This window comes from Peromyscus maniculatus, chromosome 2 (assembly GCF_049852395.1).
Source record: "Peromyscus maniculatus bairdii isolate BWxNUB_F1_BW_parent chromosome 2, HU_Pman_BW_mat_3.1, whole genome shotgun sequence".
Lineage (NCBI taxonomy): Eukaryota > Metazoa > Chordata > Mammalia > Rodentia > Cricetidae > Peromyscus > Peromyscus maniculatus.
The window spans coordinates 139843698-139869045 of NC_134853.1; the positions used below are offsets into that span (position 1 = coordinate 139843698).

General features: G+C 49.9%; 2 protein-coding genes across 16 annotated transcripts in view; both read left to right on the forward strand.

Annotated features, from left to right (window-relative positions):
• Positions 1-18034, forward strand: part of Scmh1 (Scm polycomb group protein homolog 1) — a 167104-nt gene extending 149070 nt beyond the window's left edge. For all 12 annotated transcript variants that reach the window (XM_076564961.1, XM_076564958.1, XM_076564960.1 and 9 more), the window contains 6 exons: positions 1122-1322; positions 2964-3155; positions 10964-11161; positions 14175-14240; positions 15976-16118; positions 16981-18034. In XM_076564961.1, the coding sequence (XP_076421076.1) occupies positions 1122-1322; positions 2964-3155; positions 10964-11161; positions 14175-14240; positions 15976-16118; positions 16981-17106 (926 nt within the window). In that variant the 3' untranslated portion in view covers positions 17107-18034. The remainder of the gene's footprint in view (positions 1-1121; positions 1323-2963; positions 3156-10963; positions 11162-14174; positions 14241-15975; positions 16119-16980) is intronic.
• Positions 18035-19932: 1898 nt separating this feature from the next.
• Slfnl1 (schlafen like 1) lies at positions 19933-24523 on the forward strand. Of its 4 annotated transcripts, XM_042271809.2 has the most exons (6): positions 19967-20195; positions 20664-20766; positions 20866-21490; positions 22870-23388; positions 23583-23726; positions 24351-24523. In XM_042271809.2, the coding sequence occupies exons 3-6, from the start codon at positions 21089-21091 to the stop codon at positions 24471-24473; spliced, it is 1188 nt and encodes a 395-aa protein (XP_042127743.1). In that variant the 5' UTR covers positions 19967-20195; positions 20664-20766; positions 20866-21088; the 3' UTR covers positions 24474-24523. The 4 variants fall into 4 exon arrangements, with proteins under 4 accessions (XP_015861305.1, XP_076421082.1, XP_042127743.1 ...); XM_016005819.3 differs by lacking the exon at positions 20664-20766 and having other exon boundaries at positions 19933-20195; positions 20920-21490; XM_076564967.1 differs by lacking the exon at positions 20664-20766 and having other exon boundaries at positions 19958-20195; positions 20920-21490; positions 24180-24523.
• The last annotated feature ends 825 nt before the right edge of the window (positions 24524-25348 follow it).

Below are 25348 nucleotides of genomic sequence, written 5' to 3' on the forward strand. Positions count from 1 at the left end.
CACCTCAGAATCTTAAGTGCTGGAATTACAGGTGTTCACCACCATGTCCTGGTTTTTTGTTGTTGTTGTTGTTGTTTTGGTTTGGTTTGGTTTTTGGTTTTTCGAGACAGGGTTTCTCTGTGTAGCTTTGCGCCTTTCCTAGAACTCACTTTGTAGACCAGGCTGGCCTCGAACTCACAGAGATCCACCTGGCTCTGCCTCATGAGTGCTGGTATCAAAGGCGTGTGCCACCACCGCCTGGCCCTTTTTTTTTTTTTTCATGTATATTTGTGTAGTATGTGTGTTTGTGTGTGTGTGTGTGTGTGTGTGTGTGTGTGTGTGTGTGTGTGTGTGTGTGTACGCGTATAGAGGCCAATAGTCTGGATCTCTTTCTACCTTGTTCACTGAGGCAGGGTCTCTCAGTTGAACTCAAAGCTCACCAACATGGGATAGTGGATGTAGCTAGCTCCAGCAGGCTCCTGTCTGTACTCTGCCTTGCAAGTGTTTGGAGTATAGGTGGTCCCCATGCTTACCTAGTGTTTACATGGGTTCTTGTGGGCCTAACTCCAGTCCTCAAGCTTGTACAGCTGGATCCACTGAACATCTCCATAGTCCCCTGCTCCCTATTCTTAAGAGACCTAAACTGATCCTCCTTTTCCTAGATTGACCCTTATAGACACCTTTATTCTGCCAATTAGGTGTCTTCAAGTCAGTCTCCTTCCTGCTTCAGGACACAAAGCTTCTTGGGGTCTGCTATGTCAGTGGCTACTTCTCCAGTCTGCTGTCTGGTTCCCACAGTGCTATTGGCTGTTTCTTCACTTGTTATCTGACTCACCTTAGAGAGATCTAGGAAAGAACAGAGTTTACATTTTCTTTTCAGGGCCCAGAAAACAACACAAGTTCTGTGCCTTGATTTCCGTTCTGGGTTTTTCTCCTAATAGGCTGTGTCCCCAGAGACCTTGGGCTGGTGGCAACTAGGCATGGGATTTTCCAAGCCCCCTGTACCACCACTGTGTTTTGTGGTGCAGCTGTGGGGACTGCAGTGGAGCCAAGTCCAGAGTTTAGCAGATGGAAGAGAGCTGCACTCTGACTTCTCTCTGCCAGGCACACCATAAGGTTCTTGGCTTCTTTGTTTCCTATAGTTTGTATCTACTTGAACAAGAGCGGCAGCACAGGCCCCCACTTGGATAAGAAGAAGATCCAACGACTTCCTGACCATTTCGGGCCAGCCCGTGCCTCTGTGGTGTTGCAGCAGGCTGTCCAGGCTTGCATTGACTGTGCTTATCACCAGAAAACTGTCTTCAGCTTCCTCAAACAGGGCCATGGCGGTGAGGTCATCTCAGGTAACCACTTTCAAGCTGGTTTGACTTCCTAGCCAGAGGGGCAGGCCTTCATTCTAATGAGACATCCTAATTCCGAGTTCATAGTTACCAATTCTGGAGAATGCAAAAGTATCCCATTCCTAAAGAGTTCTCACTTCCAGCTCTAGGCGCTTCTGAACCATGTGCCATATATGGTATGTGCCATACATCTCTGCCAAGAATAACCAAACAGACTGCCTAACACAGCCTTTGAATGTCCTCTCCTGTCCCCACAGAATATATGAGTGTGTGGCTTAAAACCATTCCAGAGGAAGGATACATAGGGGTTATGTTGTTGCCACAAGAGAATTTCCCCAAATGGCTTCAGGGAACTTCTGACTTCCTCCTATTCCTCTACTTCCTTAGCTTCTGGGTTTCTAGGACCCATACAAGGGAGCTGAACCCAGGGCAGAGGACAATGAGCTTTTAACGGTGTGGTACTTTTTGCTGTAACTGAAAATACTTTCCTGCTGTGCCTTGTTTCTGTTTCACTTTTCTTAAGTCCGAAATCTTATTTTTACCCACCAAGCTTACAGAGGCTTGTCCTGCAGCCTTCCAGTCCTTACAATAGTAATGCTGCCTTACAGCCTTCTCCCTATCCTCCTTAGTAAACTGGCGTAGTTAGCTTCAGGAAACCAGCTGACGGGGAACACAAGTAGCCAAACAATTCTTTTAGCAAACACCTGTTGACCTTTTACTCTGGGTCAGAGGTTTCTGCCACACACTGTCCAGGAAAAGGGGAAACAAGAGGACAGGCTCAGGTCTGCACTGGTGGAAAGGGAAATCTAGTCTATGGAGGCAAACAGAGACGTCAGAGAGCCCCGTCTAGGCAGTAACTGGCTGCATGGAGAATGGGAACTGCTGATGCAGTAAGTCTGTCCTTCTGAGGCCAGACCACTCTCTAGCCTCTCCCTTGCAGCAGTCTGCAGGGTCTGAGCCTTCCTTAGTGTCTGGAGTTGCCCTTGCCTCTACCTGCCTAGAGTTCTTCTCTTCAAAACTTTTCTAAGAGGGAGTTATCTCCCCAGATCTCCATTTTCTCACTTCTCTCAAAGACAATTACATGAGCCTTTTTGCTTTTTAAAAATTATGCCAATATTTTGATAGAACTAGATAGGACATAAAATAAAAACAGACATGAGACATTTCCAAATGTTGCCCAGATCTAGTATCCTTGTATGGGTTGGAAATTGTTAACCTAAGCCCTTGCTACCAACGGCAGTATTTCCTTCTATACAGCTTACCTGTTCTTGGGCAGTTTACTTGTGAAAACAGCGCCCTAGGTGAACACATTTCCTGAAGGAAGCCCAGCCAGGTGATGAAGCTGATAGCATTATGTTCGTAGTTGTTTCACAGGTTGAGTGAAATCATTCCAGAGCCCTGAGGGTACAACAGACTTGGCCTGGCCACTCCCATGGTTGCACACCCTTGGGAGTTAGAAGCAAAAATCTAAGCCCTTGAGCAAGGGAGAGCAGCAGGAAGAAGACAGACAGACAGACAAGCAGCCCGGGCACTGCCTCTGTGTAACTAGCCAATCCCAAGACAAGCAGTGAGCTAGCTGGGCTTCTCTGGCCAGCACCACACGGCACTGCACAACTGACTTGTTTTCTTTACTTAACTCCACAGCCATGTTTGACCGGGAACAACACACCCTCAACCTCCCAGCAGTCAACAGCATCACCTATGTCCTCCGATTCCTGGAGAAGCTCTGCCACAACCTTCGCAGCGACAATCTGTTTGGCAACCAGCCCTTTACACAGACTCACTTACCACTCACTGCCACAGAGTACAGCCACAGCCACGACAGGTACCTACCAGGTAGGAGCTGGGATGGGACCTGGGCTGCAAGGGAACTGGGCAGCCAGCAGCATCTGCAAGGGGCTGGGGGCAGCCCTCATGAGGGCCTGCAATTCCAGCAGCCACTGTCGAGAGTTCTGGTTTTCTGCTCTTTACCCTTCCACATCTGGGTCATATCTAGGGCTTTGGTCTTTTGTCGTCTTAACTCTTCAGGATTTTGTTGTCACTCTAGAATTTCTCATTCCTCTGGACCCCTGACTCTAGAAGTTGCCCTATGATTTCTCCACACATGTCGTGTGGAGCCCATGAAGTCCCAGCACATCTCCCAGGGTAAATCTGGCACCAAAGGCCTCAAAGAGCTCTCCTTTGCCAGCACCAAGGTTTACTCTTAGGCTAGAGGTTGAGAAAGTTGCTCCATGTTGATTGGCTATCCGTTCTTTTCTTTGGCACGTGGCCCTAACTCTTCTAGCATTGCCAGTCTAACAAGTCAGTGCAAGTTCCTGCTGTTTCCAACTAGGCTGGAAAAGAACTTTTTTAGTTCACATACCAGACCCACAATGAGAAAGCGGATGCCACGTGGCTGGGTGGGTGACTAAGCACTTCCAAGAGAGTTTGAAGAGTGAGTGGCGCTCGGCATCTCTGCTCTGGAGGACAGGACGCAGAATCCAGGGAGGCAGGAAAGCTTGGTCCCAAACATAGAGAGGTAGGTTGCTGTTAAGAGGGAGGAATTGGTCTTTAAAAGAGACCTGGCGATGGTGTCCTGAGCAGAGAGGAGGTAGCGACTGTTGTGCTTGCTGTGGGGTGCAGGAGTCTGAGAGGTGCCCTGGGATGAGAACGTGAGTCTCATTCCCACACTCCCTTCCCTGTTGTCTTGTCGTCAAACTCTTAATGGAATGGCTCTGACTAAAGTGTCACTTGTGGAGAATGTGCTCAGGGAAGTGAGTACACACCCACTCTCCTCTTCTGACCCTCTATACCTCTGCAACCAAGTGAGAATTGCTGATGTGATTGGGCTGAAAAGATACCTAAATTCCTCATATGCCAGCAAGCAAACCAGACCTCTGGTCTCTAAGCTGCACCATGCTCCTCAGCTGGTTCTTTTCCTCAGAGGGAACTTCTTACACTATCTGCTCTGGATTGTTTTGTTCAACATCAGAACCTGTAAGAAGAGCCCTGAGGTATAATGTTGTACTGGATAGGATGAAGTTGGTACAAAGACAGAGTGTTCAATACTCTCAGCCATTGTCCTTCAGGAGCCCCGGGCTCTGTTTCCCTAAGGAAAGGCCTAACTGGAAGTCTGAAAGAGGTGTATGACAAGGAGTGGCATGTCAGTAGGGCCGCTGCTCAAAGAAACAGAAAGAAACTCAGAATTCTTAAGTAGAGTGCTGCCCTTCAGGAACTAGGAAAGTACATTGGCAGCAGCATTCAGAGGCTGCTGGGGACATGCCCGTGATGGGCTTCCAGTCATGAAAGTGTTTGGAGATTGGCACATGGCACAGCCTTTCCTGGGACTTGTGTTCAGGTTTGTATCTCTCTAATTCAATGCCAGATAAAAGAAGCAAACTCTACCCAGCCTCTTCTTTCCTGCCTCAGCAGCTAAAAGAAAAGACAAAGAACAGGGGTGTCGTTTTCAGCTGTTGGCTGTGTCCTTTCTCTACCCCATTTCCAGACAGACCACACCACCTCTGATCCTCCTCTGCTCACCCAGCTCAGTTTCTCATGGAAGTTTTCAGCATACTGTCTGCTTCATCCTGGCTTCCGTTTGCTTCTCAGAAGCTGAGTTTTAACTTTGCCCAGACAAGCCAGGGCCTTGTCTGGACTTCTGACTCCTCTCTGCTCTGTAGCTTGTCTTCCCTACCTGCCTGCTGTCTACTGACCCTTTGCTCTGCCTCTGACACCTCATCAGCACCTATATTTTTCTGATTACTTATCTCCTCTCTGCAGAAAACTCCATGAGTATCACAGCTTTCTTTTGCTTTTTCTTTGAACCTGTTTTTTGCCATTCCTGCCCATCTGCATAGTCACACACTGCTGCTGATGTGGCATCCATGAGTCTCCTCTGCACTGACTGCTTACTGGAGCCCGTTCCCCACTCCCTGCCTTACCACCACACTGCCCTCTCTATGATGGTTGCCCAGCTGACCGTGCACTTCCAATGTAACAGATGGGCATCAAAAGTCCACATCCCTTAAAGCTTCTTTACCTAAATTGAGACTATTGCTTTTTTCACTGCTTTATTTTGGAAACTTTCAAACCTATAGAAAAATTGCAACAACAACAACAACAACAAAAGTAAACTGTGTCCTTCCCCAAGAGTTACTTTTAGCTTTATGCAGCGTTTGCTCTGCTCTCTGTTTGCAGATATATATATAATATGTATGCATAGCTTTTATTTATTTAGTACACAACAGCAAATTTTCTTTAAGATCACAAAACATAGGCATATAACTGTAATCCCAGCCCTCAGGAATTTGAGGCAAGAGGTTCACAAGTTAAAGGGTAGCCTGGGCTACACAGTGAAACTCTGTCAGAAAGAGAAAGAGGAGGGGGAAGGAAGGAGAGTGGGTGAGAAGAAGGGTGGAAGGGCGGCAAGAAGGACAAGGTTTTTGTGTTCAATAAATTTCATGTAAATAAAATAATGCTGGGCTACTATACCACCCAGATCAGAATTTCCCAAGTTGTCTCAATATCATCCTTTATAGCTGTTTTTTTGTTGTTTTGTTTTCTCTAATTTAAGATCAAATAAAAGATCATTTGGTACATTTCATTGTCCTGACTCTTAAGCTTCCTTTATGTAGAGCTATTCTCTACTCTTTCTGTCTTCTCTGACTGCATGGCACAAGGAGCCAATCCAGGCATTTTGGCTTTAGGTCATCAAATTTAGGTCATTAAATTCTCACTGTTTGCCAGAATCTATACTGGGTTTTGGGAGACAGAGGTAAGACAGACTGGAGCCCTGTACTCTGAAAGCTCAGAGGGAAGAGGCATGTGGTTAAGAGCATGGAGCAGAGATGCTCCAGCCCAGCCACTTGTGATAAGCAAAGAATAAAGTGAAAGAAAGTGATGAGAGGATTCCTGGACCAGGCAGCATAAGAGCAGAGCCCCTTCTACAGGACAGCATGTGCTCTGAGTCAGGTACCAGGCTCGTGGAAGCTACAGTATGGAGCTCCTGCGGTCTCCCTAAGAAATTGGTAATATGAGGCAGGAAATGTTTTCAGCTACTTGCTGTGGATATTTACATTAGCTGTAATTGAAATCTGCCTAGCATTAACTCCTAGATGTGCCATTTTGAGTTTCCTGGCTATCACCTGCTAGGGGAAACCATGCCATTGTTCCAGGACTCAAACTTGCGTTCCGTCTCTGGCATGATCATTCATCCATCTCCACTGCCCTTTGTCCTGGGCGTCAGCTTGCTCATCTGTTAAGACAGAGATGGAAAGTCTCTAACCATATGGGTGAATGTAGATGAACTTCTCTGTTGTGACGCTGGAGAATGGCTGTGCCGTTGTGCTGCTGCTCGGGGAATGTCAGTGGGCAGAGGTGAGGCCTTGTCCTGGGCTCGTACCCTCAGTAAGAGGCAGCTCCTCTGTGGCTCTTACTGCAGAGCTGCTCTACAGGCACTCCCGGGGGAGAAGGGATAGGGTGAGGAAGGGGTATGGAGAAAAGTCACAGGCAACACGTACCCCAGGGCAGTCTGGGAAGACAGGAAGGACTCAGAGTTGTTCTTTTGGCGTGCAGAGAGTAGAACATGGGAAGGATTTGTAAAAAGACAGATTCTAGCTTTAAAAGGAGGGCATTTTATCCATCAGACCTCTCAATAAAATGATTGCCAAAAATCCCCCAAGAGAACAACCATTCATTAGGGTCTTTATCAAGCAGAGGTCAGATAACCACTAAGCATAGAGAATATTACGCTTTCAAGGTTCCGGGGTTCCAGGCTTAGAGCCAAGCTTTCCTTGCTGGGGAACTAAGAAAACATGGAGCTAGAGCTGTAAGTGTTCTCACTCCAGCCCAGAACACAGACACAGTGTGGGCCTTGTACATGCTGATGGCATATCATTTTCTGGATCGTATCCCATATCCTCTGCTGCTCTTTCTTCCAGAAGAGCTATCAAATTTCATGTAGCACTTAGGCTGCTGATAGTGCAAATGGTACAAGAGATTGTCTCAGTCCTCAGGAGACTTCTAGTCTTTAAATTTTCTAATTTATCTTTAAATTTTTATATATATTTTATCATATTCTTTCCCAACTTCTCCCAGATCCTCCCCACATCCCTGCCCCCCCCCAACTTCATACACCCATTCTCTCAAATAAATAAACAAACAAAGACAGGGAAAAAAACTAGTAAGACAAAAAGCACACACACAAATGGGAGTCCGGGTCCACTTTGTGGTTTTGCGTTAGCCAACCACTGGGCACAGGGCAGAGACACTCCATTGGAGAAAACTGATTTTTCCCTTTCCCAGAAAATATCAGTTGCAAATAGCTTCTTGTTTAGGGGTGAAATTCCCCCTTCTCTGTGCTGGGATTTGAGACATCTGAGCTTAATGGGAAGGACAACAAAATACAGGTAGATTAAAAAGTAATAAAGTTGTAAATATTACAAACAAAAGGAATGGTATTAACCTAGCCCTCTCAGAAGAGGTATTCCTAGTAATTTAATGTTTAAGCTTGTCTGCAGAACAGTATGCTTCAGTTAACACATCAGCCACCCAAAACTCTGATGGTCCTATGAGAAAATCTATGTGAGACTTCACAGTTGTTATTTCTATGAGCGACAGGATTTTGAAAATGGAATCACTTTGTCACAAACAAAAAACTAGATGGCAGCTAGAAAGACATAAAAAAAACTTCATTGTTAAACATTATTTTTGCACAAAAGTAAGATTGTATGACATACCAATGTTCAGAATTTAAAGCAAGAGATCTTTTCACTGATGCTGGGATGAGGCCCAGAGCTTCCCTATAAAGGACCCTGGGACTCTGAGGAGCACAGTTGGAAAGGGTTGTAGTCTTGTCCAGGCCTTGCCCTACCAAAGGCAGCCAGGACCCCATTTTACCAGCCTTACAAGCACTAGTGCCTCATAGAGTGCAGGCATGATGCCTCATTTTCCTAGTACACCTCCTTAGGACAAGATCTAATGGCCATACCTAGTTGCAGACATCACCAGTCCAGGCTTTCAGATCCCACAACTCAGAATCTAGGCCTAAGTGACATCCTTGGCAGTGTGGAAAGGAAGAGACTCCTGGTCTGTAGAACTCTGGAGGTCCCCAGCACTCTTCCTACACTGCTGTTGGCATTTTCCTGACATTCGTTAGCTCCAAGAAGCAGGCAGCATGCTCCTCAGCCATGGCACATGGCTGGAAACATGAGCTGACTCTGCTGTACAGCAGAGAGCTCAAGGTTGCTGCTGTAACTCTGAACGAAAACAAAACAACAGTTCCTCAGATTCATCTTCTCATTTGGTATTCCCCCTGTCTTTACACAAGCGAGCAGGTCCTCTGAGAAGACAGACTCCTTGCCTTGTAAAAGGAAGGAGCCAGACGTAGAACCAGGTCTCCTGGTTTGGGGGTTGGCTTTCTGCTCATGACATGCTTTCCACTGTCTTACCATCTCCCCTGGAAAGCAGGAATTGGAAACCTCAACTGCAGAAGGAGTGTGGGTACATGGTTTAGGAATCTCTGAACCCTCAAAGACTTCTCTTTTCAAAGAACTTCTAGGAAAATGCTTCCACAACTAACCTCCTGGAGAAGATGAATAGTTACCTAAAGAGAGATGTGACTTTGGGTCCATGCTTGCTAAACTGTAACAGAAATAGTCCTAAAATCCTAAGACATCTTACCACTGAGGGTCTCTTTTAGCCAGATAATGAATTTATATTTAATCACATAATTTCAAAGATAAACACTAAGGATAAGATCTTCTCATACTGAAGTCCCTTACACATGTACAGTCAATGCTGTGGCCAAGGCTAAGGAACTGATTTGGTTAAGGTAGAACCATCTGTCTTGGTTAGGGTTTCTATTGTTGTCACAAAACACCATGACCAAAAAGCAAGTTGTGGAGGAAAGGATTATTTGTCTTACACTTCCACATTGTAGTTCATCACTGGAGGAAGCCTGGACAGGAACTCAAGACAGGGCAGGATCACAGAGGCAGGAGCTGATGCAGAGGCCATGGAAAGGGGCTGCATACTGGCTTGCTCCCCATGGCTTGCTCAGCCTGCTTTCTGTAGAACCCAGGACCACCAGCCCAGGGATGGCCCCACCCACATTGGGCTGGGCCCTCCCCCATTAATCAAGTACCAAATACCAAAGCACACACAGTCCTGGTACTATCTATTCTACTCTCTACTTTTAGCCCCATCCTTTCTCCCTGGAAAGCTCTTCCTCTTCCCCAGCCAAGACATGGCCATTCTTCTCGTCTCATCTAGACAAGGTGTCACTCCCCAAGGAAGAGGGCCTTGAACAAGGCATAGCTAGGATTAGGTGTCCCTTCCTGCAATTTCATACTATCAAGAAAATGCCTTACAGCTGGATTTTATGAAGTCATTTTCTCAACTGAAGTTCCCTTCAGCACGCCATCCTGACGGTCTCAGCTTTAGGTTCCATGATGCAGTGATGTCATAGAACCATGGTGTGGCTTTTACTACCTGATATTGGCCATAGAGGTGTAGAATTGGCATCAGATTCCCTTCCCAAAGGCTTTCAGATGTTCACAAACGAAGGTCTTTGGAAGGCTTTCCTGTAGTATGGATGAACTTTTTTTTTTTTTTTTTTTTTTGGTTTTTCGAGACAGGGTTTCTCTGTGTAGTTTTGGTACCTGTCCTGGATCTATCTCTGTGGACCAGGCTGGCCTCAAACTCAAGTGCTGGGATTAAAGGTGTGCACCACCAACACCCGGTGGATGAACTTCTAGGTTTCCCACAATGTAGTGAGAAGCACTCTGCTGAGTGACAGAGCCAAGTTCTCACCTTGATCCTGGTCCCTGTGCCTGAGCCCCCCCCCCCCAGCTTCCTTGGAATGCTTCTGTAGAACAAGGTCAATACAGATGACTGAGGCACTGAAGGAGCAGGCTATCTGCAGACAGGCCTTTAACCAGGTGTCACGGAGTAGTTCTGAGATGTCCTGTTGATAGATCGCCATCTGCTTCTAAAGAATCCTCATCTGAGGCCTGGGGAGACAGCTCAATAATTTAGAGCACTTGCTCTGAAATTGTGAGGATTTGAGTTTGAATCCTTGGTACTCACATAAAAGCTGAGCGAGGCTGTATGTGCCTATTCCTCCAACATTGTGGGAGCAAGGACGGGCAGATCTTGGGATCTCACTAGCCATTCAGACTAGCCAAAACAGTGACTTTTAGATTCAGTGACAGACCCTGTCTCAGGGAATTAGTAGAAACTGAGAGAGAAAGACACCTAGTATCTATTCTCTGGCCTCCACATGTGTGTGCATAGGCACATACAGAACGCTCCTCTGAGCATGTGCATCCCTTCCCAGTGCCCTGACCCTCTTTCTAGCATCTTATGACTGATGAATTGTCTTCCACCTAAAGTAGCTCTAGGTTTTTTTGTTTGTTTGTTTTTTTAAGTTGTCCTTATATGGAAAGGCCTGCTACTATCCCAGGCCAAGAGGAACAGTCTAGAGAAACCAGAGTCTAGAGAGGAATCCAACCAAGTCTTGAGCCAGGAGCCATGACTGATACACAGACATCCTGAATCCCTGCAGGGCTTTATGTCTTGCTGCCTCTCGTCCCACTCAGGCAGGTACCTGGAGCCAGCAGCACTCTACCAGTCCTTACTTTAATCCTGGTTTTATTATTTTCCAGGTGAAACCTTCGTCCTGGGGAATAGCCTGGCCCGGTCCTTGGAGACACACTCAGACCTGATGGACTCTGCCTTGAAGCCTGCCAACCTTGTCAGCACCTCCCAAAACCTTCGAACTCCTGGCTGTCGGCCCTTGCTTCCCTCCTGCGGCCTCCCACTGAGCCCTGCCTCCTCAGCGGTGCGCAGGCTCTGCTCCAGGGGTAAGCTGGTCCCCAGGGGTAAGCTGATCCCCAGGGGTTCTGTGGCCCTCAGTACTCCTTACCCTTCCTCCTTCCCTTGTCCCCACTGCATGGTGTTGGGACTGCTGCTGTGCTAGTGTTGTGCCTTGCCCAACCATCTGGCATGTAGTTGGTGTTCTGGGCTTGGTTTGAAACAACAATAAAGCAAACAAACAAAAAAACATAAATTGGGAGCCAAAGACCTAGAACTAAGAGGGACAGGCAAGGATTTGTTCTTCCAGCCTTTAGCCATTTATTTGAATACCATTTATATTTTGTATGAGGCGAATATAAATTACCTTTTAAAAATGTCTTATACAGAAGACAAACTTTTTAAAGATACTTATAAAACAATAAAGATACACAATTGATAGTATGAAATTGCAAGAAGGGACACCTAATTGTAACATGAATTTCTAAATGGTCTTATAATAAAAAAAATTTAAAAAAAACAGTGCTAGATATTGGGGTAAATGCTAAAAGAGCAGAGAGACAAAGGAACAAGCCACTGCCACATCTCACCTCCCAATTCCATGAATCCTCTATTTGAATGTCTCTGAGTTCTCAGCCCTTTGAAAGGGGTCCTCTCAGCCATAAGGGCTTCCTGAGTCAAAAAGCCTCTAGTTCCTGTCTCCTCATGCCTTATATACCTTTCTCTGCCCAGCTATCACTTCATGGGATTAAAAGTGGGTGTGCTTCCCAAGCAAAGGCATGAGATCTCAAGTGCTGGGATTAAAGGCATGTGATTCCCAAATACTGGGATTAAAGGTGTGTGCCACCACTGCCTGGCTGTTTCTCTCTTAGACTGAGTCAGTCTCATATAGTCCAGCATGGCTTTGAACTCACAGAGATCCAGATGGATCTCTGCCTCTTGAGTGCTAGGATTAAAGATGTGTACCACCACTGCCTGGCCTCTATGTTTAATCTAGTGGCTTGTTCTGTCCTCTGATCTTCAAACAAATTTTATTAGGGTACACAGTATATCACCACACCTAATCCCAGCTATCCTTGTTCAAGGTCCTCTTCCTTGGAGAGCGACACTTTGTCTAGATGAGACGAGATGTATGACCATGTCTTGGGTGGGGAAGAGGAATAGCTTTCCAGGAAGAAGGGATGGGGCTAAAGGTAGAGCGTAAGATGGATAGTACCAGGACTGTGTGTACTTTGGTATTCCTGAAACATAATGCCATGTTGGGGCTTCTCAGAGAAAGCCTAGAAAAATCAGGGCTTATATTATTGAAAATTTCTAAACTAAGGAGTTTAGAGTTGATCATTCTGGCAGAGTTAAGCCACAAGTGGCATGCAATCAGAAGCAAGGCACAAACAGAACTCTGAGTACCAATGAGTGCTGGATTGAAAGACCAGTTAGGAGGTTAAAAGAATGAGCCGGACCAGCAGTGAGAAAGGCCTGAAAATTAGAGCAATGTAGATGTGAAACTACTCACTAGGTAAATTTAGAAAGATTTGAAGATTGCAAGGAAGGAGGAAGTGGAGACTGTCTCCCAGGTCTAGATATTTAGATGGTGTGCCATTCACTAAGAAAGACCTAGAAATGGAAGAGAGGGGGTGTCATGAGTCATCTTAGAGATACACAAGAGACAGCAGTTATTGCAGGTCAGATTCATGGGAAAAGCACAGAGCTGAAGTATAGTGTTTAGTAGTCATCAGTATATTGAAACTTTAAAGTGATTGAGTTCCTAGAAATAAGGGCAGGATGAAAAGAGCAGCTTTCCAAAGATGGATTCCTGGTAGGCCAAGTTTGAAAGGTGAAAGCAGGAACAGGTGTTTACACAGGAGCAAATGCCTTCAGTGTGAGGAGGAAGGGAAGTTGATTGGATGCTGGCTAGACAATCCAAGAGGATTCAAGTAGCACCAGGACCAAGGAATACCTGCAGGATTCAATAATTGGTAGGTAGAATCTTGTGATCTTATCAAGAGACCTGGGGAAAGCAGATTGCCATGAGCTGAGGAAATATCAAGGGAGAATTTGCTCAGGAATCCATCTTTGGAAAGCTGCTCTTGTCATCCTACAGACTAGACCAGTCACACGAAGATGAGGACAGTGGATCAAGGAAGAATGTTTACAGGAAACCTTGGGGCCAGCTCTGGGTGGAAACTAGTTGGCAAATCTCTGGTTTTCTTTTGTTCCTCAGAGTCTCCTGTATGAGGTGAGACAAGACAGTTGGGGCAGCAAGGCTTTCTGGTGAGCTAGTAAGACAGGAGCCGGGAGAGAGCACAGCACCGGAGAGGGATTTCATGTAAAGAACTCAGTAGAGCTGGAGGGAGAGCAGTGAGGATCATCGACAGCTAAGCATTCTAACATACTAGCTCTGGGGAGAAGCCTCAAGAGAGCTGGAGAGACGAGCAGTTGGTGCCAGAGAAGAGCGTGCTTACAGTTCTGAAGCACTTGGTTTCAAATGCTGATCAGCACAGACAGTGCCTTAGCAGTGGTGTCTGGAAGAGAGGAGAGCTGGAGTCCCCGGCACTGTGATGGGTGGATGGACAGCAGCAGGAACTGGGGTGAAGCCAAAAGTCTTCATTTTAATAAGGGATTTATTGACAAATGATAGTGGGCAGAGAGAGCAGGTGGTTGGGTATAGCTTTAGCCTCTGAAACATGAGTTTCCTAGAAGGATGGTCTAGAAACGCCAACTGGAATCCAGGAGGAGACTATCCTCAAACCCTAGCCTAGCTTCCCCCAGACCAGGGTATGTGAAGTGTAGAAAATACAAAGATTCCAATAACAAGAAGTGAAAGATGACTGTGAAGAGAGCTTCCATAAAGACTGAGACAGAGGAAGAAGGCTGTGTTCTACCCCAGCCCTGGAAAGAGGCTAAATTCAGTAGGAAGCTGTCCAGTAGAGGTGGAGCTGAGACGTGGCTCCCTCAATTTCCTCGCCTTGAGAATTGAGTGAGTTGTCTCACCTCAGGTCTCCCATATGCAATGTCTTCCTCACAAAGGACAGAAATGCTCATCTCAACCTGGTCTTTCCACAGGAGTGTTGAAGGGAACAAAGGAAAGAAGAGATACGGAGTCGTTTTGGAAACGAAGTCACTCCCCAGGTATGTGGGGAGTTACTGTGAGTCCCATCCCGGCCAAGGCAAGGTCTGGTTCTGTTAGGATGCATTGGGATGGGCTGCCTCTTCTGCTGGCTCTGTGGTCTCAGCTCTCCTCTTTAAACACATAGTGAGTCTCAGTGCCAGGTCACACTCAAAATTCTTTTGTTTGGGAAGAACCTCTAAGGCTAGAGGATTCGATCTGAGGAGCGTTAGATTGCTTGTTCAAAAGATTAACAATGTGAGTCTGTGCCCTTCTCATTCCTTACACTTCTTTCCTGAGGTGTCCTAGCTCTGCCACCAGGTAGTCCTGTGACAGGGTGTGTGCAGGGGCCGAAGATACAGACATGTGCAAACCGAGGCCCTGCCTTCAACAGGTGGGGGAAACAGAGAAATACACAAGTGATGGCGTAATCATTAAGTCACTTCAGAAACACACTCAGGCATCACTGTGGCAGACCAGTTACTCTTTCACGTGTCAGGAACAGAGCAAGGAACATGGTACTCCTTACATTCTACACAGGGGAACATGTTCGTTAAAGCGCTGACGAGTGCGCCAAAGCATTACAATGGTGTGGTATGTGCCCAGGGTAGACTGAGAGCAACAAGATGAGAGAAGGTTGATCATTGAGAAAGATGCAGATGTGAGCAGTCAGATTAGAAAAGCACATTCCAGACAAGTCAGAGAGCAAGAGCTTGGCTTGTTCCCGAGAGGGTAAGTAAGGGCAGGAGAGCAGTGTGGTGCGGTGTGAGGCTGTGCAGGGTGACAGAACCTCCTCACTCCACTCCATCAGCACTGTGGGAATTCAGATTCCACTTCTGGACAATGGGGGCCATGGCAGTGAGTCCGAAGCACCTGACAGGATTCCATTATGCTTTGCCAAGGTTCTTCAGCTACTTTTTTAGAGCACAGATCACTGGGGTCCTGGGATGGAGCAACCAACTGTCGACAGAACTAGTTGTAACCAATACAAGAAATGATGTGAGAGGCCGTTTACGTCAGCATCGAAACAAAGGATCTGGTCCTTGGAGTCAAGACCTCCTTAGCTAAGCTGGAGTTTGCCTGAAGAAATGGAGAAATTGGAGGAAGAGAAGGGAAGGCAGGCAGAGGGAATACATGTGCAAGGCATCCACAATGGTGGATGACGAAAATAATTAGATCCCAAATCACACAGGGGAAGTAGAAGAGCTATGTGTTTCAACCACAATTGAGATAAAAAGCTGTAAACAGGGCCCTAAATTAATACTGAGATTCCTGACAGCCAAGGCAAAAACAGTTTTTGCCCTAGTACATGAGACCGTAGGGAGGCCACTTATTCTCCAAGCTTTAGGAGAGGACCCAGAGTATGCTTTATCAGTTCTATCTTTAGTCCCCAAAGAATTGGCTCTAGTTTCACTCAAATACTATTATTTATGTGGGTCCCCAAAGCAAAAGTAGATACCCACTCCTTCCTGCCTCAGCACCAAACCCAGGTAGTCTCCTTATATTGGTGATACCTGCCTCAGGTTCAATGTGATTCACTGCCCCTGTGTGAAATTCCCAAAAGCCAGACCTGCATTACAGAATGAAGCTGTGACTTCTCTTATGGAAAGTCTTCATTCCCTGGGAACCTCCAGTCATCTCCTACACTTGAATATTGCTGTGAGGGTCACCTCTGAGGCCATGGAGTGTGCCAGGATGCTAGTGGGGCTGGACCAGTGTCATTTCAGACATTATGGTAGGTGCCCTTCTGTCCTTCAGGGTCAGATCGGTATCTGGAGAGCCGAGATGCCCCTCGCCTGAGTGGCCGGGACCCTTCTTCATGGACAGTGGAAGATGTGATGCAGTTTGTCCGGGAAGCAGATCCTCAGCTCGGACCCCATGCTGACCTCTTCCGAAAACACGTAGGTACCTCTGCCTGACCTCCTGTGTGTGTGGCAACCTCTCGGTCTTAGAGGGTGTGGCTGTCTGTTCTATGTCCATTGAAACAACATAAATGACGCTGTCTCAAGAAGACCTCACTGGGTACTATGTCTACCTCACTCTCTTAGCATAGACTCTCATTGAGCCAGACTCCCCCTGGGTTTGTGCTTTGGGGCTCAGTTCTAGGTTACAGGGATCTATATATCACTTTTCCCAAGGATGCTTTACCCTGTCTGCTTTGGTGGGAGATTCAAGGCTTTCAGCCCAAGTTCAAGAATCCTCTGCAAGTACCCTGCCTCCCTCACTAGTCCCCCGTCCGTGAGCACCATGTTCCCTTCACTAGACCATTGGTTTCCTGGCTAGGCACTGCTCTTGCCCTCTGCTCTGATCGCACCCCAGCTTTGGGGCTCAAACCCTTTTCCTGCCTGTGCTGCTCGGTGCCATCCTTCCGTGGTTACAAAGTCTGCCCCTCACTGACCTCAGAAATCTTTTAGGTAGGTGGGTTTGCAAGGGCTCCACTGCCCCAGGAGGCCTATTGTGGGCTCAGAGCACAGTCCCTCTTGAGGGTAGGTGTCCACACAGCCTGCACAGGTACACACACTGCAAGGCTTCTCACAGGCTTAGAACAGGAAAGCCGCATAAAAGAGCCAGGTGGGAGGGGCGTGTCCGGTAGTGCCTGCCTGGAGAGAGTGCTCACAGTGCCAGGGAGAAGAGCAGCAGGCTTCAGGCCCCGGCAGCCTGACTGCCTGACTGTGGGCCTCGCACTGCTCTGGGTAGTCTCTGATTGGCACCTGAGGCAGTCAGGCCAACCAGGCATCTGATGGTGGCTCCTCCCACCCCCAGGAGATCGATGGCAAGGCCTTGCTCCTGCTGCGCAGTGACATGATGATGAAGTACATGGGCCTGAAGCTGGGGCCCGCCCTCAAGCTCTCCTTTCACATTGACCGGCTGAAGCAGGGAAAATTCTGAACAGGAGGATTCTTCTTCCCGGAAACCACCAGCCATCTCCCAGGCGCCCCCGTAGGGCTCTGGGTGACCTCAGGACTCCCGGAGGCTGGAGGACCACGACTGCTGCCCTCCTGCCCTCTGTGTCCTTCTGTGAAGGACCAAGGAGGGAAGAACGTGGGCCCAGGGCTGGTGCTGCTCTTCCCCTTAGCCTGCTGGGGCTCCCAGGCCCTTCTATTTATTTCTCAAGGCTAGCCAAGCCTCTCACCAGAAGTTTAGACTGAGCACTTGCAAAGAGATGGAGGAAGAGGCCAACTTTCAAAAGGCCCTGGCACCCAGGCCCCTTACCACCTCCTGGGCATGGTATAGTGTCGATGGCCCCCAGCTCATGCCTTGTCACCAGATCCCCAAACTCTGGACTTGTGGTGCAGACCTTTTTTACAAAGATCCTTTCTTGTTGCTAATTTATTGCTTCTGGCACTTGGACTGAATGCTTTTCTTGCACCAGACATTTTTGGGAAGAAGGAGACCACTCTCTGTGGTCCAGAGAGGGCCTCTCCAGAGAAGTGTGGCCCTGTTTCAGAGGATGCTGCCCTAGGGCTCTTGCCCTCTGGGATGGACAGAGGAATATAGCTCACTGGACAGGGAAAGGCTAGGCTCCCTCCCTCTTCCCACACCAGGCCCTTTGTAGCCCCAGCCTCTGTCTCTGATGGAGTTTCCCCACCACCCCTGCCCCATCACAGCTCCCTGCCCTGGTCAGAATTGCTGCAAAAGATGGGGCCTAATGCCTTTAGGCCACGGGGCCCCGTGGTGGGAGGGAGGCCCTCCAGGCTGGAGGCTTTGCCCTCTGCTAGCTCCTGTGCTTCCTCCTCAGCAGTCGGCAACACTGCTGCCCACTGCCATCTGAACTGTTTTGTGTCCGTTTGTTTCTAAATAAAACCAATGCAAAGGCTCCTCGGGTCTTTTTAACCAGTTGACATCCAGATTACTCAGCAAGAAGGTTGTTCCTTCACTTCGTCTTGGTTTTCACACATGTAAAACAAGGAGCCTTAGCCCTATCTTCTAGTCCCAGTCCAAAAGAATTGGCTGCTGTCCAAGTGCCCACAGCAGCCAGCACCTTGCAGGCCCCAGCCTCTGCCCAGGTTGCTTCCCTTTGTCAGTTAGATGTTTGCTATCAGCACTGCAGCTCCGTCAAGCCAGAAGCAACTCAAGGGCTGGTAACTCCCAGAAGCCTCCTTGTGAGGTAAGAAGAGGCAGTTCAGGCCTGCATGGTACTCGCTGCACTGACCAAGGCCTGGCACCCAAGCCCAGGGTCACACAGCCTGTTGGCTTACAGTGGGAACGGGTTTACAGAAGGCGGAGAAGGCTGTCTGGAGCCCCAGTGTAGGACAGGACAAGCTGAGACAACAGCCAGGGAGCACACTGAGCTTCAATGTTGCTGGGTGACTGCCTTAGAGCTGTGGGACATCTGGGCCAGGCCTGGCTGCAGGGTGAGCCATTTAGCACCCGCCCGGTCTTTGCAGAGTCTCGTTCAGCCACCCTGTGGGGCTGGCCTCTTCCCCGTCTGTACAACATTGTCTTATGTCCCTCAAGTTCCCTGCCCAAGCTTCTGCCTCCAATCCTACATGCAACAAAAGTTCAGGCATGCCTTCAAAATGGCTGCCCACGGGAAGGCAAACAGCTACTTCATTGAAGGTCTCCCCCTTGTTCCCAGTAATCAGGGCTACTAGGAGTAGTGAAATTTACCTGGAGCCAACAAGATGACTCATTCGGTAAAGGTGTTCCTGTGCAAGCCTGGGGACCTGTGCTTGGTCCCCAGAACTCACAGGAAGGAGGAGAAAACCAGCTCCAGAGTTGTCCCCTGACATCCACGTGTGTCAGGATACATGTGCTCTCTCCTCCCACATCATACATGTAGTAATAAATCAGTTTTTTAATACTAATAGAAGGTACTTGGGGCTGGAGAGATGGCTCTAACAGTTAAGAGCACTGGCTGCTCTTCCAGAGGATCCAGGTTCAATTCCCAGCACCCCATATAGGAGCTCACAACTGTCTATAACTCCATTTCCAGGGGATCTGACATTTTCATACAGACATAAAGGCAGGCAAAACACCAATGCACATAAAATAAAAATAAATTTTGCCAGGTAGTGATGGTGCATGCCACTTGGGAGGCAGAATCAGGAGGATCTCTTAAGTTTGAGGACAGCCTGGTCTATAGAGCAAGTTCCAGGACAGCCAGGGCCACACTGAGAAACCCTGTCTTGAAAAACAACAAAAGAATATCTTTACCTTATCTAAGCTAAGTCCTGCCCCCAAGGAACTGGCCCCATTGGTAGAGGTTTCATGTTCCCCAAGCCTAGCTGATTTTCAGGCCTATCTGTGTTTGATACAGAAAAGGGTCTTGTATCAAGAGAGCCCTGGACCCCCTTGATACAAGTGTACATCCTGTACATTGTGGTTCATCCTGGGAGCAGCTAGGTTCTGTCAGCGCTCAGTGGAGCTTGGGGTTGGGGACCAAGGAGGTGGAGACTTTAGACAGCAAAGCCAAAACATTGGCAACTAGTGGCTTGTGTGAGTGCTGGGGTCTGGAGAGGTGATGTAGAGGAAGAAGCGGCTTTGGGCCCTCAATTCTAGAACTGCTCCAAGGGTTGCCATGGCCAAGCTGTGGCAGCTGAGCCCCTGTGTCTGCTTACACTGTCCAGCCAAGACTATGGTTGTTGAGAACCATCCTTGCTTGACATCCCCCAGCCCTGCTTGCTACCTGTTGCTGAACTAACCAGAAGGCATTGTTGGCCTTCATGAGATCACAGAGGCCAGTGAGCAGGCCCCGCCCACTTCCTAGACCCTGGTCTCAGCCTCCCTGCCAAGTCCTAAGTATCCTGGGCCAGGGAGCTGTGGGAGCTCAGGGCTAGCACCTCCCATGCCCCTCCCTGCAGGAGCCAGCAGGACATGAAGATCATAGGCCTCCCCTTTTCTCCTCTTCCTGGTTGCCCTGAATGCCCCCACTACAGCTGGGGTGACTCTCCGACTGTGACCACCTCAAGAATCCAATCTGGAAAGATGCGGGCTGGTGGTACCTGCCACCCAAGTTGGAGGCTGGGGGTGTGGGGGTGAGTAGAGGGTCTGTGGCACAGCTTGTAAATGAGCTCCCAAGCCTAGTTCCTGAGGCACCTCAAGTTGGGTTTTTTTTTGGGGGGGGGCAGGTTTCAAGACAGGATCTCTCTGTGTAGTCTGGCTGCCCTGGAACTTGCTTTGTAGACCAGGCTGGCCTTGAAATCACAGAGATCCGCCTGCCTTTGCCTCCCAAGCTGGGATTAAATGTATGTGCTACCACCGCCTGGCTTCAAGTTTTATGTATATATGCAAAGGCCTTTTGTATGGGGAGGGACTGTAGCCATTGTCAATGTGTCCAAACCCCAAGAACCTGCCAACCCAATCCTAAATAGTTCCAATGACCCGTATTAGCCTCTTGGCAGATTTTAGAATCAAGTAGGAGAGCCAGTGACGGGGCCACTGACCAGCTCTGAGAGTTCAGAACAATGGCCTCTTCTCTGAGGCCACTCTAACCATCTTGCTAGGGCCTGGAGACTTTAAGAACCTTCTAGATGTGAAGAAACCCAGCAACAGCTAGGAGGCCCTGGACATAGATTGAGGAATCAAGATAAAGAAGGCACCTAGAGGGTATGGAGGACTCAAAGACCCCTCCTAACCCTTCAGGCAAATCCCTTATCTACCCACAGGCCCAGAGGCAGGACTCAGGCCCATCTGGTTCTTTCCTAGGCACCAAGGGGGGTCACTGGCCCTCTGCCCTCCTTTCTTTCTGACCCTGCCTAGCCTCTACCAGTCCAGAAGCTTCCAGAAGCCTCAGCACCTGTGAGTCCATTGGGAAGCCCTGGCCAGTCTGAAAGCCAGGCCCAGGAAGAGCATTCAGCAGTGAGGACTACCAAAATCCCTCCTCAGGAAGACCGCCATCACCCTCAGGAGGAGGTCAGCTCAGACACAGATGTGGGAGCCCCCTGTGGAGTCGCAGGGCCAGCAGCTCCTGCCAGAGCTGCCTCTAAAAGAGTCCTCACCCAAGGACTCTGGCCTCAAGGCAGTTCCCAGCACACGTACTCTTTATGTGGGCCACCTGAACCCCCAGTTCTCTGTGCCCGTGCTTGCCTGCCTGCTACGAGACACCCTCGAGCGGCTGGAGCTGCCCGTGGCCCGCGAGAACATTGAGGTGGTGAGGCGGCCACGAAACACTTACGCACGGGTACAGGTGGCTGCCCCCAAGGCTGCCCTGGCCTCCCTGCCCTGGCGCCTGCAGATGGCCTTAGAGGAGCAGCTAATCCTCAAAGAGCTCACAGCCCGCGGCAAGGAGCTGGTGCTGGGTGAGGGACTGGAGTCCCTGAACCGCAGGGAGGTAAGTGAGCTGAGTTGGGAACAGCAGGAGGAACCGCACACCCTGGGGGTGTGACTCAAATGACTGCCCCTCTTCTCAGAGGGAGGCTAATTTTTGCATTCCAGTCAGGTTTGGGAGGTCCGGGACATACCAAGTCCTGGGTTTCTCCTTGGCCCACCTCACTGTTCCCTTGACAAACACCAGTGCCTACACTGTACCAGAAGCAGGGCTGAGGCAGGCAACCCTGTCCTGGTCAAACCCTCCAGGAGCAGAACCAACTCTGCCAGTCCCAAAGTTGGGGTGGCTGTGGGAGAACAGGCAAGCCCTCACTACCCACTGGGGACAATTTTACAGGGGACCGGAAATCCAGGCTTGGGACTTAGGGAGCACAGAAGGCACTCCAAGAAAAGATGTTCAGGTAGTGGAGGTAGGACAGGCTGTTTGGTATCTCCGGAGCTGAGGCTCGGAGGCCACAGGGGCAGCTGAGGAAGAAGCTGGGCCAGAGGATAGGTCCAGATCACTACAGCTGTGATGATCTGCAGCAAAGCAGGGTCCAGGCCAGTTTTGTTGGGGGTGAAAACTTATACTACCAATGTCCTTGGTCTTCTGTCCAGAGGGCAAACCCACGGGGCCTGACCTGTGGGTCTACAGCTCTGATGCTCTGACGCATGTACACCTGCTTTTGTGTGTCTGTGTCTATTAGTTTCTGAGTTCATCTTCTTTGGGGAGCTGCTGTCCTGTCCATCTCCACACACCAGCCCAGCTGAGTGTCCAGCCCTGTCGAGGTGAAGGCTGCTGGGAATTGGGAGTGGCCATTGGGTTGGCATTTAGAGCTACTGAGAGGGTGGGAAGAGGAAGCTGATGGGCTGTCAACACGCTAAGGAAGTTACCATGCAGAAACAAAATGCCCAGAGCCCTAGAGACAAAGCAGGAGCCACAGAGGGACTCAGGAAGGGCAGAAGAAAGCTAAGATTCAAGGGACTTTTCATTGGCCAGGAAGTAGCTGGCAGATATTCCAGGGACAACAAAGAGTAGGGTCCCTCAGTTTAGGGACCTGCAGCTCTGGCAGAGAACTGCAGGATAGAAAGAAGCCTCCTGGGACCTCTTACACACCCCAAGCCAGGAAAAGACTGGCCCACAGGTGTATTGGCTCCCGGCTCCAAAGGGGCCATCTCTTTACCCACCCAAGCATCCTACAGCAGGTGCCAAGGAAGACCCCAACCCAAGAGCTGGCTTGGGCCCTTGAGCCAGCACTGGCTTTTGCACACGTGCAGAATTGGGCCGTCACTCTGGGAGACACCACTGGCAGCAGTGTGGTGGGGGTCTGCCTGGCAGTCTCTTAGGTTAGGCCCTCGGCCTTCTGCCTTTGCCTGTACACCCACTCTTGACCCCCACCCCAGCAGGAGGACAGCGGCTCGAGCCCCAGCCCTAGCCCTGGCCCCAGCCCAGGCTTCAGGCGCCCACAGCTGCGCCAACTGCCAGACCCTTCCCCTAACTGGTGCTGGGCTGGGCGACGGCAGATCCCTCAGAACCGACCCAGTGGTGTGCGCTCTGACAGTGCCATTGTGGACCAGGAGATCTTGGGCCAGGAGCAGCTATTCCAGGGTGCCTTCCTTGGCAGCGAGACACGGAATGTGGAGTTTAAGCGAGGCAGCGGTGAGTACCTGAGCCTGGCTTTCAAGCACCACGTACGGCGCTACGTGTGTGCCTTTCTCAACAGTGAGGGTGGCAGCCTGCTGGTAGGTGTGGAGGACAGTGGCCTGGTACAGGGCATCCACTGCAGCCACCGTGATGAGGACCGTACACGCCAGCTGGTAGACTCCATCCTGCAGGGCTTCAAACCCCAGGTCTTCCCTGACGCCTACTCCCTCACCTTCATCCCCGTCATAAGCACTTCCACGGCCAACACGCCTCTCAAGGTGAGCTCCCAGTGTATGTCGTCACTCGGGACAGTGGGGCTTTGCTGACATTGCTGGGCAGGATGGGGGGGGGGGGTAGCACAAGCAGGAGCCCACCAGGCTGCTTCTGGGAGCTAAAGTGTGGGGCTGCTCAATGGAACTGGGGCTGCCGCCATCAAGGGTGGCATCTCTGAGCTGCTCTTGCCCCTGCTAAGGTGCTCCGTCTGACCGTGCACACCCCCAAGGCCCAGGGTGAGCCACAGCTGTATGAGACAGACCAGGGGGAGGTATTTCTACGGCGTGATGGAAGCATCCAGGGCCCACTGTCTGTTGGCGCCATCCAGGACTGGTGCAGGCAGGTGAGGCGAGGCGGCTCCGGACAAGCTGACCCAGACCCCTACAGCCAATCACCCAAAAGCACCGGGCAAGCCTGGAGAAGGGAGGGCTTGGATGAAAGGAACTCTGCCTCCTCCCAAATTTCATAGCTCAGTAGCCCTAGGGAAATTCCCAGCAGTCGTTTTAAAACCTGTGTCCCATTCCACAGCACACAGCCACACCCACCCTGCCTCAGCAGTCATTATGTTGTTGAAGGGCCAGGGGATCAGGGAGATTGGACTACTGAGGTGCTAAGGCAACTACACTAAGTATGCACTGCACCTGGGTAGACCCTGGTGAGGGGGCAGGGGAGGGCGCACTGAGTCCCAAGGAGAAGTCTTTCTATGAGGGAACCACCCGATGGTCGGTCGAAAAGCAGAGGGCAAGGGAGCTGACACTGGAGACGTGGTCAGGTGGTGATCAATGCCCTGTGCCAGGCCTTGGGAGGCTGCAGAGGGGCTCCATCCCAGTGGACGGTATCCGGGCAACTTCAAGACCCTTGGTCAGAGGCGGCAGCATGGCCAGGGCCCCAGGCTATGGCCCACCCCAGGGAGGAGGATAGCCTGGGACAATGGCAGCCTGATTATCTACTGCCACACTGTCCTCAGAAGTGGACGATGGAGCTGGGCAAGCTGGAGGAGAAGGTGAAGACCCTGACGATGGAAAAGGAGCAGCTGAGGCAGCAGCTGAGGCAGCGCCGGTCCCTGTCCTGCAGCTGCTGTGTCCTGTGAGGATGAGGAAGATGTGGGCTAAGACCTGGAATAAAACACACATGAGCTGCCGCCTCTCTCCCTCAGCGCTGCATGCAGGAGCCATGTGGCTTCACCTCAGAGCAGGCTGACAGTCAGCTCTTGGCACACCCCGAAGCAATCCTGCTTTCAGAAAACTTGGCTAGTCACTCCAGAACTCAGCTCTCAGAGACTGGAACTCTAATCCCAACTAAATGCACCTTTTGCCTAAGCCAATTCTAGTGGGCTGGGAATATCAACTTGGAAAGGCCATTTGCAGCTGGCAAGACCTGTGTGGTAACTAGTCACAGGGCATGGGCCACCCTGCAGCTCTTCCCCCAATTGTCATTGCTCCTTACACACTGCATGCACAGGAATGCTTAGCTACTTCTATGACATTTGGTCAGCCAGCCGGAGGAGGCTGCTGCGTCACAAGTCTCATGCCCACAAAGATACCACCACACAGCAGCCACTCAGCACCCACTGCGGCTCTGCCCTAAGACTCAGCACTTGGGGCAACAGTGCCTACCTCTGCCTCGTCACCCGTGAGACTGACAGTGGGCAAGGGACATTTTGTCACAATCATGTAGTATCTGGTGTCTGCTGGCTGTGGCAGAACAGCTATTCACAGGAGTCTAGCCAGAGTTATTGCCTCCCCACTAACTGGCACTAAGGCTAGAGCTGGATCCTGTCCACACCCATTTCACCACAAGAACGCCACCTGCTAGCGGCTCCTGCTGCCCCTTACACCAGCCATGCATGCTACAGCAACCATCCCCCTCATCTACACTGGGTGCTCCCCTGCCTAGAACCCTCTTCTCTCAGAGCTGCAGGACTTAGCTCCCCCTCCAGGCTTGTCTGGGACTTGTGGCACTCCT

Excerpts from the sequence above, each read along its gene's own strand:
- Slfnl1 (XM_076564967.1), top strand. The coding sequence starts at position 21,089 with ATGTGGGAGCCCCCTGTGGAGTCGCAGGGCCAGCAGCTCCTGCCAGAG. Across the intron at positions 21,491-22,869 it reads AGTCCCTGAACCGCAGGGAG|CAGGAGGACAGCGGCTCGAG; the intron begins GTAAGTGAGCTG and ends CCCCCACCCCAG. Across the intron at positions 23,389-23,582 it reads CGGCCAACACGCCTCTCAAG|GTGCTCCGTCTGACCGTGCA; the intron begins GTGAGCTCCCAG and ends GCCCCTGCTAAG.